The 13,037-nt window shown below is 32.8% G+C and overlaps 2 protein-coding genes across 2 annotated transcripts; both read right to left on the bottom strand.

Moving 5' to 3' along the window:
* Window positions 1-4,280: 4,280 nt before the first annotated feature.
* On the bottom strand, window positions 4,281-8,245 carry LOC145138548 (NEDD8-activating enzyme E1 regulatory subunit AXR1-like). The gene is made up of 14 exons (XM_079072622.1): window positions 8,075-8,245; window positions 6,868-7,040; window positions 6,597-6,760; window positions 6,409-6,519; window positions 6,260-6,339; window positions 6,033-6,183; window positions 5,872-5,968; window positions 5,696-5,784; window positions 5,533-5,606; window positions 5,290-5,452; window positions 5,117-5,202; window positions 4,927-5,010; window positions 4,666-4,846; window positions 4,281-4,594 (listed from the first exon to the last, which is right to left on the bottom strand). The coding sequence occupies exons 1-14, from the start codon at window positions 8,134-8,136 to the stop codon at window positions 4,511-4,513; spliced, it is 1,599 nt and encodes a 532-aa protein (XP_078928748.1). The 5' UTR covers window positions 8,137-8,245; the 3' UTR covers window positions 4,281-4,510.
* A 1,957-nt stretch (window positions 8,246-10,202) lies between these two features.
* Window positions 10,203-12,350, bottom strand: LOC145140793 (Pentatricopeptide repeat (PPR) superfamily protein). The gene has a single exon (XM_079074183.1). The coding sequence runs from the start codon at window positions 12,248-12,250 to the stop codon at window positions 10,391-10,393; it is 1,860 nt and encodes a 619-aa protein (XP_078930309.1). The 5' UTR covers window positions 12,251-12,350; the 3' UTR covers window positions 10,203-10,390.
* Window positions 12,351-13,037: the final 687 nt, after the last annotated feature.

A 13,037-nucleotide genomic window follows, 5' to 3' on the forward strand; every position in this document is an offset into this window, starting at 1 on the left:
TTGGTTGATCCATCAAATACCTCAAACTCTTGTGGTCCGTGTAGATGATACAATGAACCCCATACAAGTAGTGACACCAAATATTAAGGGTAAAAACCACCACCCCCAAATCCAAATCATGAGTGAGATAGTTCGCCTCATGAGGCTTCATTTGCCTCGAAGCGTAAGCAATCACATGACCCCTCTACATCAACACCACACCCAATCCCGTAATCAATGCCTCACAAGGATTAGGGTTTCATAATGACAGAAATAGGGAGTGGAGACTGATGATAAGGGAGGCCTCAAGGTTCAAAAGGCCTTTAAATAGGGTCTAAACCCTAAAAATTAGGATTTTGGAATCTACTAGAGTACGCCCTACGTAGATACCTAGTACGCCCAGCGTAATGCTTAAAGGCCGCATCCCATTTAAATGACTTACGCCCGACATACATTTCATGTACGCCCAATGTAAGGACCATTTTTGCAAACTTGAATATTTTTGAGCCAAAAGTGGAAAGTACCTGGAAATGGATGTTACAACTGATTTGAGGGTCCGTAGATACACTCTTACAGGTAAACTGAAAGATTTATTCTTCATATATCTCTTCACTAGAGTGAGCATGCTTCATACGAAATTCACTTTCAAGAAATCTAACGTCTCTCGAGACCAACAATTTCTTATGATCCATGTCGTAGATCTTGTATCCCTTCGTGCCTTAGGAATACCCAACAAAGATTCCCGAACTACCCCGTGCTTTGAATTTATCTCCGTTTGTCTTTGTGCTTCGATAGTATGTTAAACACCCAAAAATGTGCATGTGATCATAACATGGTTTCTGATTAAAAAGTATATTGTAGGGTGTGGGACCATGAAGAACTTTGGAAAGGAGACGGTTGATCACATAAGTAGTTGTCAAAATACATTCCCCCCAAAACGACTTTGGCAAGTTTGCTTCGAATCTTAAGGCACGTGTTGTTTCCAACATGTGTCTATGCTTGCGCTCTACGACCCCATTTTGTTGTGGGGTGTAGGGGCAAGTGGTTTCCAGCAATATCCATTCTTGTGTATAGCATTCGTGTATTTTATTTGAAAAAAATTATCCTCCGCTGTCACACCTTATTCATTTGATTTGTTTTCCGAGTTGTGTTTTGACCATTTTATAAAAATCAATGAGACATGAGTTTGTCGGTTTAACGAGAAACTTATATACAGAATTGTTGAAATCATCCACTATTGTTAAGAAATAAAAGGATTTTGACAACGAAAGGGTTTTGTACTTCCCCCAAACATCGAAGTGTACTAAATCAAAACAAGTAGTAGTTTTTATTTCACTAATGGGAAAGGGAAGCCTAGTGTGTTTTTCCTTACAACAAGCATCACAAACTTGGGCTTTATTATTTCTAGAACAAACTTTGACAAAATCTAAATGCGAAATCTTTTCTGGTGACGGGTGACCGAGTTTCTTATGCCATACTTCAAATGTTGTGGATAGAGCTTCTCTTCTTTCCACTGTCCCTATCTGATATAATCCTTCAACGCGATTACCCGATCCAATCAAGCCCCTCGTCACTAACTTCTGCATGAAAAAGAAATTAGGAAATAATGTTATAGCGCAGTTAAGATTGCATGTAAGCTTACTAACGGATAAGTGATTATAATTGAAAGTTGGCACATGCAAGACTCCATTTATTTTTACTCCACCTGGTAAGGTGTGTTCTCCTTCACCCATAACACGAATTGTATCCCCATTAGGAATGATGACGGGTGCTTCTTTTAAATTTGTGACTTCATTATCGAGAAAGTCACCTCTATGCGTGATGTGCTCGGTGGCACCCGAGTCAACCACCCATTCACAGTTTGTTTTGTTTCTACTTGTTAAGTTGGCATTTGGATATGTCTCACTCCTTGTTTCCTCCTTGAAGTGTTCAACGAACAGGCGATATTTCTCATCGAACAGTCCTGATATAGGGCTAGTATTGACTTCCACACAAGTTGCCTTGGGTTTCGGTTTATCCTTCTTTCCAGGCCACCAATCTAGGTACCCGGTCTTCTTGAAACAATCGTCTTTGTTGTGCCCGTCTTTTACATAGAAGTTGCAATTTTCTGCCTTTTCATTGCTTGGTTTGGGGTTTTTTCTGTGCTCCCCTGCTTAACACTTGTATTCCTTGTGTTTGACGAGGTCCCTTTCGGCCTGTGTAATTGACTTGAAAGGCAGCAGCTTCACTTCCTGTTCTTCTGGTGCTTCCTATAATGGCGCGTTGCTGCTCATCCTCGGCAACCAGATGGTAAGTGGTACCTAACGTGGGTGTGGGCTTCATGGCCATGTTTAAGTTCTTATGACAACAAAGTCTTCATCAAGACCCATAAGGAACTCATAGATTCTTTCCTTCTCTTTCACTTCATTCAGTTGCTTTCTTATGGAACAATCACACCCATTACAGGTTTATAATGGTGTGGAGAGGACATGGAATTACCATCTTGTCTAGCGACATTGAGTGATTGCTTCAGTTCATAAGCACAAACAATTGGATCTTGATATTATATAGTATGAGGATATGGAATTACCATCTTGTCTAGCGACATTGAGTGATTGCTTCAGTTCATAAGCACAAACAAGGTGCTCCTTCCTTCTCGAATCTCTCCTCCAAGTCTTTCCAGATTTCCGACGAGGTGTTGGCATACCTCACACTGGTGCGGATTTCTCTTTCCATTGTCGTCATTAGCTAACCTTTTATCATGGCGTCAGCTCTCATCCATGCCATATACATGTGATCGGTGGCTTCTAGTTTCTTGATCGACCCGTCCACAAAGCCAACCTTGTTCTTTGCGAATAAGAAGTTCATCATCTCCTGTTTCCATTCATTGAAATTGTTGTTGTTCAGAATGTCATTCACATGCATCTGTTTTGGATAATCAGATGGGTGAATGTAGTATGGCGAGTTGATGTCAATAGTCTTCTTGCTTCCTTATCCCTTTTCTCCCGTCGTCATGGTCGTCGGAAGTTTGGTGTTCCTTTAACAGAGCGGCGGCTCTAATACCATATAGAATTTGATAACAGAAGCCCATGTGAGGTTTATTGATTGATCATCAGAATTCAATTAGGTTACAATGCAAAATAACGTGAACATATATAACTTAAACAAAACTTATCTCAAAACAAAAAATAAGAATAAAGAACGGATAATAACAAAATAGAATAAATCGGCTTCTAGTAATTATCATTGATGGCACTAAGGATAACTTCGATCCTTTAATATAATCAATATAATTCTAAGAATTCGGATACACAATTAATACCTTCCAAATATCAAAAATAATCGGAAACGCATCCCAAATTCTACTAATTCACTTGAAGATTTCTTTAGAACATATGTGAATATTTTTCAAGACAACCCTCACATTTTTCTATTTTTTTTCATTCCAACCCGTTTAGTGGGTTTCTCATAATTTGAGAAAACATATTTAACAAACTTTTTTGTTGACTCGTATTATTCTGCTCTTGTTAATGTTTTTGTCATGTTCTTTATGAAAAAAAGATGGAGGTATGATACTTCGATTATATGTGTGTTTGTGAATTTGGAAATTGAAAGTTCTGCATCTACTAACTTCGATGAAATAATATAACAAATGGTTCTACGTATATTAATTTGGAGATTCAAGGTTATATGTCTACTAATTTGGATGAAATTATATCACAAATGATTCTACATCCGCTAATTTGGAGAGAGAAGATTCTGAATTTTCTAATTTGGAGGCCAAATGTTCTATATTTGCTAACCGAATGTTTTATGTCTATTAATTTAAAATTTTGGAAAAGAAAAACATGTAATACCTAAGGTAATTTTTAACTCTACTATAACTAATGACTATTGATTAGGAAAATTAAGTCTCTGATAAAATCACTTGAACCCTTGGACTAGATTTCCAAACATAGATTGGAATATGAAAGTTGTTATTTTGTTTAATTCAGAAAACAATATTAAATGTAAGGTCAGCCTAGACTGATGCTTTTCACCCGCAACAAATTGAGGCATCTTCCAAATAGATTATTTCAACATGCATTTTGCCACCATCTAATGTTTCCTTGAAATTTTAAGATTAAATGCGAGCAAAAACACCATAAACAACATGAAGAAAAAAAGAAATGAGTTATAAACCAAAACAAAAAAGTTGGTCCAAAAGAAAAAATTGTCAATTATGTGACTTTTTGAGAAATAAAGGTTAAGGTCTTTTATAATATTAATCCTAAAACATTATTTATATTTTATCCAAACACCATACCATCTACCATTGTACGTGGTTCAAACAGATTTCATTTTAAAACGAGACATATGTAACAAACATTCTTGAAAATAATACATGGCAAGACTTTGGACCAAATTTCTCAAGTTTCAAGTCTAATAAACAACCTCTAATTAAGTAATTAATAATCACCACCCTCTTCTTTCATGTTCTAATTATCAAAAAAGATTCAATACCCAAAAAAATCATATCACCTCCCTCCTTACAAATAAATCCATTATAAGATCATAAAGACAACAACTGGGACTTATGATCAATCCCATTGAAGATAAAAGTTCCACTCATTGGCACAAATTGCCTCGTAATAAGCTGATGCATAAAACATTAAAACAATTAAAACCAAATCAATTAAATAAATAAAAAATATAGTAATTCCTAACCTTGATAACTTCCTGTGATGCAACCCCACCGATATACGCTGCAACTGCATGTAGCTCAGCAGCCCCATATCGACACATCTCGTTGATTAGGTCTTCTGGCAAGGGAGACCCATTGCACCCCAAGTCAGTTAACAGGCTAACTGCTGTTGTTTTTAATCTAGAAATCTCTTCATCCATCGCACTACACAACAACATTATTTATTAAAAAAAAAAAATTAAAATTTTATTTTTCGTTATTAAAATTAAAATTATTGTTGTTACCCATCAAACTGGCCAGGGAAAGCATTATAATTCGCTGAAAATCGATCCACAGCTCGAAGCAAAATATAAAATCCCACAGCAACACTACAGAGTTTATAAAAACAAAAATATAAATAATAATTAGTAATTACTTAAATTTATTTAAAGACAATAATGGTAAGTAAATAAATAAATAAGGTAAATTTTACACCTGTACTCTTCATCGGCGAGATACTTTTGCATTTCTGGTAGAATTGGTGAATTGAACTCTTCCTCAATGGACTTATATCTGCATACCTATACATGATATTGATTCAAAAGTTTTTTTTTTTTTTTTTTAAATAAATAAATAAAAAGTTAGCATTTGGGAAAGTTAAAACTTACTGTGAGTTTTCTTGCATTTTTACAGAAGCTTTTTATGAGATCATTTGAGATGCTTAATGGATCTCTACCGATTTTTTTAAGAATATCTCTAACACGTTGCGCAACTATAATAAAATCAGCTTCTGCTTTCGCTTGATACAGCTTTTGCAGGTTTATATATATCCTAAAATAAAATTAAATATATATATTTTTTTTTTGTTAAAATAATTACACAAGTTTTAAAAAAAAATGTGTTAAACTCACTCAGTAGATGATGTCATGTCTGGTATTGATCCCTCCAGAGGGGCCTCACCACCACCTTCATTAGCAATAAACTCCTAAAATATAAAAAAAATATTAATTTTTTCATTTAATTAATAAAAAATAATAATGAAAATACAAAAATGAAGAATTAAAATTAAACCACCTTCAATGCTGCAACCATGACCCAAAAATCTGATGAACAAGAATCGACTTCAGAGCATGGATCATCGAGTATACGTTTCAAATTTGAACCTAAATTTTTATTAATATTATTAAAATTGTTATAAAAAAATAAAGATGAAAATAATTCATAAATGGTTTTTTCATGTTACTACTTACTACTGATTCCTTGAGGAGCAAAAACTTTAAAAGAGGCCTCGATAGCTTCTTTATAATTATCTTCATCAGGTGCGATTGTTTTTGCTTTTATTAGTTCCTAAAAAGCAAATATGTTACAAACTTACAATACTGAAAGGGTAAATTGGTAATTTGGAGTAAACCTTGAATTCCCTTTTCTCTTCTCTTGTTGATGGCAGCTTTCCACTGTGAGTTTTAGCCCAATCATTTGCCATTTTTACAAGGATTAAAATGTATGGTGTGTGTTTATGGGCTACAGGATCAGATGTATCCAAGTCTATGCTCTCAGTGAATCTAAAAAATCAATATCTCAAATAAATAAAACAATCAAAATTAATATTTTATTTATAAAAAAAAGTCAAAAACTAACTTTTTAAGTTCAGGCCATGGATTGTTTAGGCGAAGATCATCAAGAAAATGGTCAGGTTTTGACTCGATGACTGTATGTTCCTGTAAGAGTATGGAAAAAAACAATATTACACTTTGACTTTGACTTTGACTTTGACTTTGAAGATGTACCTTTACACTGATTCTAACAAAGCCACTGAGGCCATATGAACGTGCAAATATCAACATAACATTACCATCGCGACAAATTCGATCCAGTTTCACCATGGAAGCTTCTACAAGCTGAAGTTTTTAAATTTACAGTTAAGAAAATTGATAATTAATCCAAGAAAATGGAAAATGTGAAGTAAATGATTTACCTGTGTAGCTATAACCACAGTAAATTGGGAAAAGAATGAAGGGTTTGTTTCAATTAAAGTGACTGGATGCTCTTCAATGAATTTAGCTTTAACAGCATCATTAAGTTCCTGAAGAAAAGCACACACACATTTTGCCTTTGGTTGTCCAAGATTTGATTCACTAACTGAAGATATGACAAAATCAAGATTCAAATTTTGTTAACATTAAAAACTAAAAATATAAAATACTAAATAAAATGCTGCAATATGATCTTGAAAGATGAAAACATACCCATGAAATTATTTCCAAGGTCTCCATTTTCAACTTTAGATCCATCAACAACAGTGATGCTTCCAATGCCACCAAGAACAAGGTTTTTGAGAGTTTCAGAACCAGTGGGCCCACAATTAAGCAAACATATACTAGCTTTTTCAAGTGCACTCTGCCCTTGTTCACCCCAGATCCTGTGTTATAACATAATAATGTTGTAAGGGAAAGTAATCAAACATGAACATAATGATAAAACACTTGTACATTTTCTTGATTTGGTTTTGGTAGTCAAATTGGCTAATTTCAGAGATGCTGATGAATGAGATAATTGAAGTAAATGAAGATGATTAGTAATTACTATGAACTAGAAAGATACCATTTTGATAAATGGAAGCTATTGAAGAGGAAAGTTAACAGTTTGATGCTTATAGAGAGCAAAAGCTAGTAGTGGTTATAAAGATAATATTAGATGAGAACACTGTTTACACATTTGAAAAAAGAAACTTAAACTCATAAACATTGCTCAACCCTAGTCATGTTCTTTGTAGTTTTCCTTCAACACTTTTTACTTAAGGAAAAACATTGAGATTTGTGTAAATGGTAACTTAGTATTGAAAAAACAACAGATGTTTAAGCTCTTAAATTGAATTTGCTCCATCAACAAATACTCCATACATCCAATAGAAACTGACCTTGATATAATAGATACTTCTTTCCAACTATTTTGTAAGGTAAATTATCATGTAATGGAATAACAATCGCCAATTTCTCTCTATGATCAAAAAACTTTGTCTTAAAGCAAACCACTAACTCATTTTCCCATCAGAGTGAAAATTCCAGCCCAGCTATGAGACATTATCAAGTTTTGCTATTCCTAAAGCACCAAATGAAACCAACTCTTCCTAAAATTCCCAAACCTACTTAAAATCGAACACTCCAATTTCAACACCTGTGAAAACCTTCGATACTTCTGCAACAGCAAAGTTTTCACTGAAACTCCTAGCAGTATGTTACGGAAGAAAAAGTTACCCAACATAAACCCACATAGCGATTAGATTTTCCGATATCAAAATGTGCAACTCGGAGCACTTAAAGTAAGCATTATTAAAATCGAATCGGATCATCATGTCATGCTCTCTCACGAAATTGAGTTTAATCATAGTAGTATTGACGTAAACTAGGGCTAATGAAATTGTGTATGAGCGAGATAGAGACCAATTAACAAAACCTGAGCTGACGATCGTATTTAGTCTTAGGTTCCGGCTTAGGTTCCGCCTTAGGTTCCGCCATTGTTGAGCTCTTCCTCGATGGCTCGATCGTTGCAGCAGTATGTTCGTGCACAAAGTGAGGTTTTTCCGAGAGAGCAGGGAATAAGAAAGGGTAGCTACCTACGAAAAATAAAGGGAAATATTCTAAATTGATCTTTTTGTTGTTTAAATAGTTTTTTTTTTTCTTTTTTTACATTATTTTGATGATTTTTCCCATTTTTTCGAGTAAATGAAATATTCTTTTTGTCACGTGCTAATAGTTTATATTTCCTTTTCGGTTTTTCCTAAAAATAAATATTTTTTTATTTAAATATCGTTCGTTGATTGGTTAAATTACTATGAAATTAAATGCAACTGTCATGGAATTAAATACAAAAAAAATTATAACTGTCATTTAATTTAATAAAATTAGCGGTAATTAATGTTTCTTTAATTTATGTATTTTTTGTTTGTGGACAATAATTTTGGGACGTATTATTCTGATTTTTTTCTGATTTCTTTCAGATTTTTTAAAGTTTTTTCGAATTATTTTTTTGAGAAATTAAATATATTTCTATTTTTTTCTTAATTATTTTCCTACCCATTTGAAATGATATCAAATATCAAAATATAATTAATTTTATTAAAATATGATATATGTCACCATTTCACATATCGGTGAAAGATAAATAGAAAGAAAATGTAATAAGAAATTTAATTTCTCTTTTTTCTTTGGCCTCGCAATGGATTTGAACTCTTTTTTAAATCAGATTTCATATCCTAATCCGAAATCATATAGTCAAAAATCCAAATTATGGTTAGTTGTTTAAAAAAATGATTATTGGATCTGTAAATGGTTATAACGTTATAATGTAAATCCATATCTAATACAAAAAATCCAATAAAAATCGGTTTGGATTTAACCAAAATCTGATAGCCTAAAACACCAATTTTTATATTTATGTATATAAACTTATGATTAAAAAAAATGCTAAAACCAGTTCTCAAATAATCCCATTACTTTTTTTCTAAAAAAATCGTTATATATTTTCTGTTAGATAATAAACCTTAACTTTATAAATATTGTAAAGGTTCAATACATATCGATTGAAGGCGAACGGGCAACAAGCTCCGCCGCTAGCCCTTTTTGTATGGCAAAATCAATTCTTTTGAAAACTACATTTGTGGGTTGAAATCTTCTTTACATTTTAGTTTTTGCAACATGTTGTTTAATTTAAAGAGTTTAATATGTCATGTTGACACCATTATTAGGGTTTTTTTAGCAACATGTTATTTAATTTAAAGAATTTAATATGTCATGTTGACACCATGTCAACATGTTTGCTTAAGTGGGTTGAAATCTTCTTTACTGGTCATTTTAGTTTTTGTCTCAATCTTCAGTGGCTTGCATTTAATATCTGACTAATCACAAAAATGATTGGTGGTTCTAACACCCTTTCATTGTTTTTTTAGCATTTACTAAAAAAATGTATGCTTTTTTTTTGTGAAATTATACTTTTGGGACGCTGTTTTTTTTTAACAGAAAGTAACTGTGCATATTTTTTTTTGCAAAAAATCGATTAAGACAACCATCGGTGCATTTAGCATTTACGTTAGGCTAATATTTCATGAATTATGTAGATATTTTTACTATTTGGATTTCCATAAAATTTGTTGAAAAGTATTTTTTTTTTTTCAAAAATTAGACTTTTTCTTATATATTATGTTATTTTATTAAATCCAAATCAAATGTTCATTCATTCTTGTTTAAACATTTTCAAACAATTACTTTTTTTCGAATATGAATTCACAAAAGTAGATATGTAGAATATTTGTTTTGTAGCAGAGGGGTGTGGAAAAAGATTAATGGTGTTTACTTTCCAATCGTATAACAAATTTCATGATACCCAAATATATAAGGTCGAAAAAGTTTAAGGAAAGTGATTTCCACAATCCATTTAAAATCAAAGTTTAATTATCCAGTATCTCCAATATAGAATCTTATGGACCCAAATTAACCTTTATGAGTTATGTATCACCTAAAAATACACATGATTGTTAGACACAACTTAACATGATGCTACACATTGTAATGCATATGTCTAGGAATAAATTCAAGATTTGGGCATTTATACCCATAATCATTAATCAAATATGAAAGGGGTGAGAGCTAATTTCACCCTATGTACAAATTCTATCTTGATCAACTACCATTTAATTCTAACACATAACATGATACATACATAACACAACACATATTATAGAAACAAATATAAGCATTAAACAAAGGAATCAAATCAACTTTCTTTCTTCAAGCAATATTTAGATGGATATTCATCTTCATTCCATTCAAAATCACCACAAGCAGTAAGAACCGTTGCAAGAATATAATCATCCACCTCAATACCTTCAGCCTCCATTCGATACATCAACTTCATAGCCTCTCTACACATCCCATTTTTAGCATATCCAACAATCATAGCTTTCCATGACACCAAATTCTTCTCAGGCATATTATCAAACACCTCAATTGCATCTTCAACATACCCACATTTTGAATACATATTAATCAAAGCACTTCCCACAAACACATTATCAAAAGAAGGAGATTTACTAATAGATGAATGAATCACTTTTCCATGCCATATATCTTCCATTTTAGCACAAGCTTTTAACACTGAAGAAAATGTAAAAGGATTTGGAGTCACACCTTCTCCCACCATTTCTTTTAAAAACTCAAGAGCTTCATGTTCATGCCCGAGTTTTGTACACCCCGAAATCATAGCTGTCCAAGAAACCACATCTCTAAACTTCATTCTTTGGAGGACATTGTTTGCAGAAGGGTAATCTTGGCATTTACAATATAACCAAACAAGAGTGCTTGCTATGTAGATATTGTCTTCTATGTGATTCTTGAGGATTTGTGCGTGTAATTCTTTACCAATTTGTAACGCTTTGATAATCCCACATGCTCTAATCAAACTCACCATTGTTAACTTATTAACATAGATTTTTCTTCTTTTCATTATTCTAAAAAGATTGATGGATTCTTCACCATGGCCATTTCGTGCATACCCTGCTATAATTGAAGTCCATGTCACCATGTTTCTTCTTCTCATTCTATCAAACACAATTCTAGAATCTTCTATTTCACCACATTTTGCGTACATGTCAACTAAGGAAGTTTCTAGAAAAACATCGTTTTTGAATAGCTTTTTGACTATGGTTGCGTGTAATTGTTTCCCAAATTTTATAGCTTGTTCTTCGCCACATGCTTTTAACACGCTGCAAACTGTGAACTCGTTAGGGGCAAATCCGTCATTTAACATTTGTGAAAATAAAGTGAATGCTTCTTTGGTTTGTCCATGTTGAGAACACGCGGTTATTATTGTAGTCCAGGAAACGACATCGCGCCCTTGCATGTTGTTAAATACACGAAATGCTTCTTCTAAGTGACTACATTGTGCATAGAAATAGACTAGTGAGCTATCAACGATTAAATTACCAAAACGCCCTTTGAATACGCAAGCATGGAGCTGTTTTCCAAGCTCAAAATCTAGTCTCCTGCTACATAGATTCAATAGGCACACAAAAGTTTTAGGATTTGCCCGAATCCCACTTTTAACAAAATCCATAAACAACCTCATTGCTTCATCTTCAAACCCGTATTTTAAATACCCACCAAGCATAGCAGTCCAAGAAACGACAGTTCTTTCAGGCATTTCGTCAAACACCTTTCGTGCATCACTCAAACACCCCATTCGAAGATACCCACTTATCAAATTGTTGTCAAGAAACATCCTTGAGTCTCCCCGACACTTTGAAACTACACCATGTAATCTTTTAACTTCTTTAATCGAACCAGAAAAGTGAAGCAAATTACCGAGAGTTTTGCCGTTGACGACGTAGCTCTCGCCACTATTATCAGAACAAGATGGAAGTTTATCATCTGAGTGTGTCTGATACTCATTACGCTTTGCTGAAGAACACTGAAAACGTTGATCCTCATGGGTACTGCTACAGATGTTTCTGGGTTTCTTTAAGGGTTCATGGCTGTGGTTTAAAGACGTGGAAAGGTGAATATCGACAAGGAACGGTGGTGGTGGTGATTGAAGAAAGCAGAGATTCGGAGAAACAAATGTTATTGTAGAGAACATCTCGGGATGAATGTCCAAATTTGCGATTCTCCCGCAAATTTTCAGTTGGAATCCCCGATTCTTGAATTCGTGTTTCTGAATTACATAAATGGTGTTTCGGATAGGGGCTAACTAGATAAAACGGTATTTTACTTTTATTCTTACTAGATATTTAAGTAGTGTAACTTTTAAATCATAAAGTAGTTTAAATGGAGTGGTTAATTATTTTTATTTTTATAACCATTGTATCTAACATTTCATACTAATAATAAATATTATATTTAAAATAATTTTAGGAAAATATGCTAGAAATTTGTCTAGAGTTTTATCAAAAGATGTAATCAAATGCACTTGTTATGAATGTCTATATTGTGCAATAGATATGTCAATGGGATTTTGTTTAAAGTGTTTTAATTGAATTATTATGAAAAATAAATATACAATATCGTCACAAAAAGGCAATATAGCTAATAATTTATTCAAGAACCATTTTATTAATTTTGTGTTTACTAAATCCTTAATTCAAAAAGTATACTTCAGTTTCCAAAAAAAAAATTACTTCAATAAAATACAAATTGAAGTTTTTTTTTTAGATTATTGTGTTTAATATATGTGTTTATGCACATGTAATGAAATAATGGGAGGATTCAAAAATTAAATTTAATACAAAGCTTTTTATGTTTATTATAGGTGTTTTCACATATTTATTGAAATTATGGAAAAAAATTAGTAGATATTAAACTAATACTGTGGTTTTTCTCATAATTGTCCTATGTTTCTTTAAAATTTGCCCTAAATATTAAACATA

The sequence above is a fragment of the Lactuca virosa genome, chromosome 9, assembly GCF_052849685.1.
Source record: "Lactuca virosa cultivar CGN04683 chromosome 9, Lactuca_virosa_CGN04683_v6, whole genome shotgun sequence".
Taxonomy (NCBI): domain Eukaryota; kingdom Viridiplantae; phylum Streptophyta; class Magnoliopsida; order Asterales; family Asteraceae; genus Lactuca; species Lactuca virosa.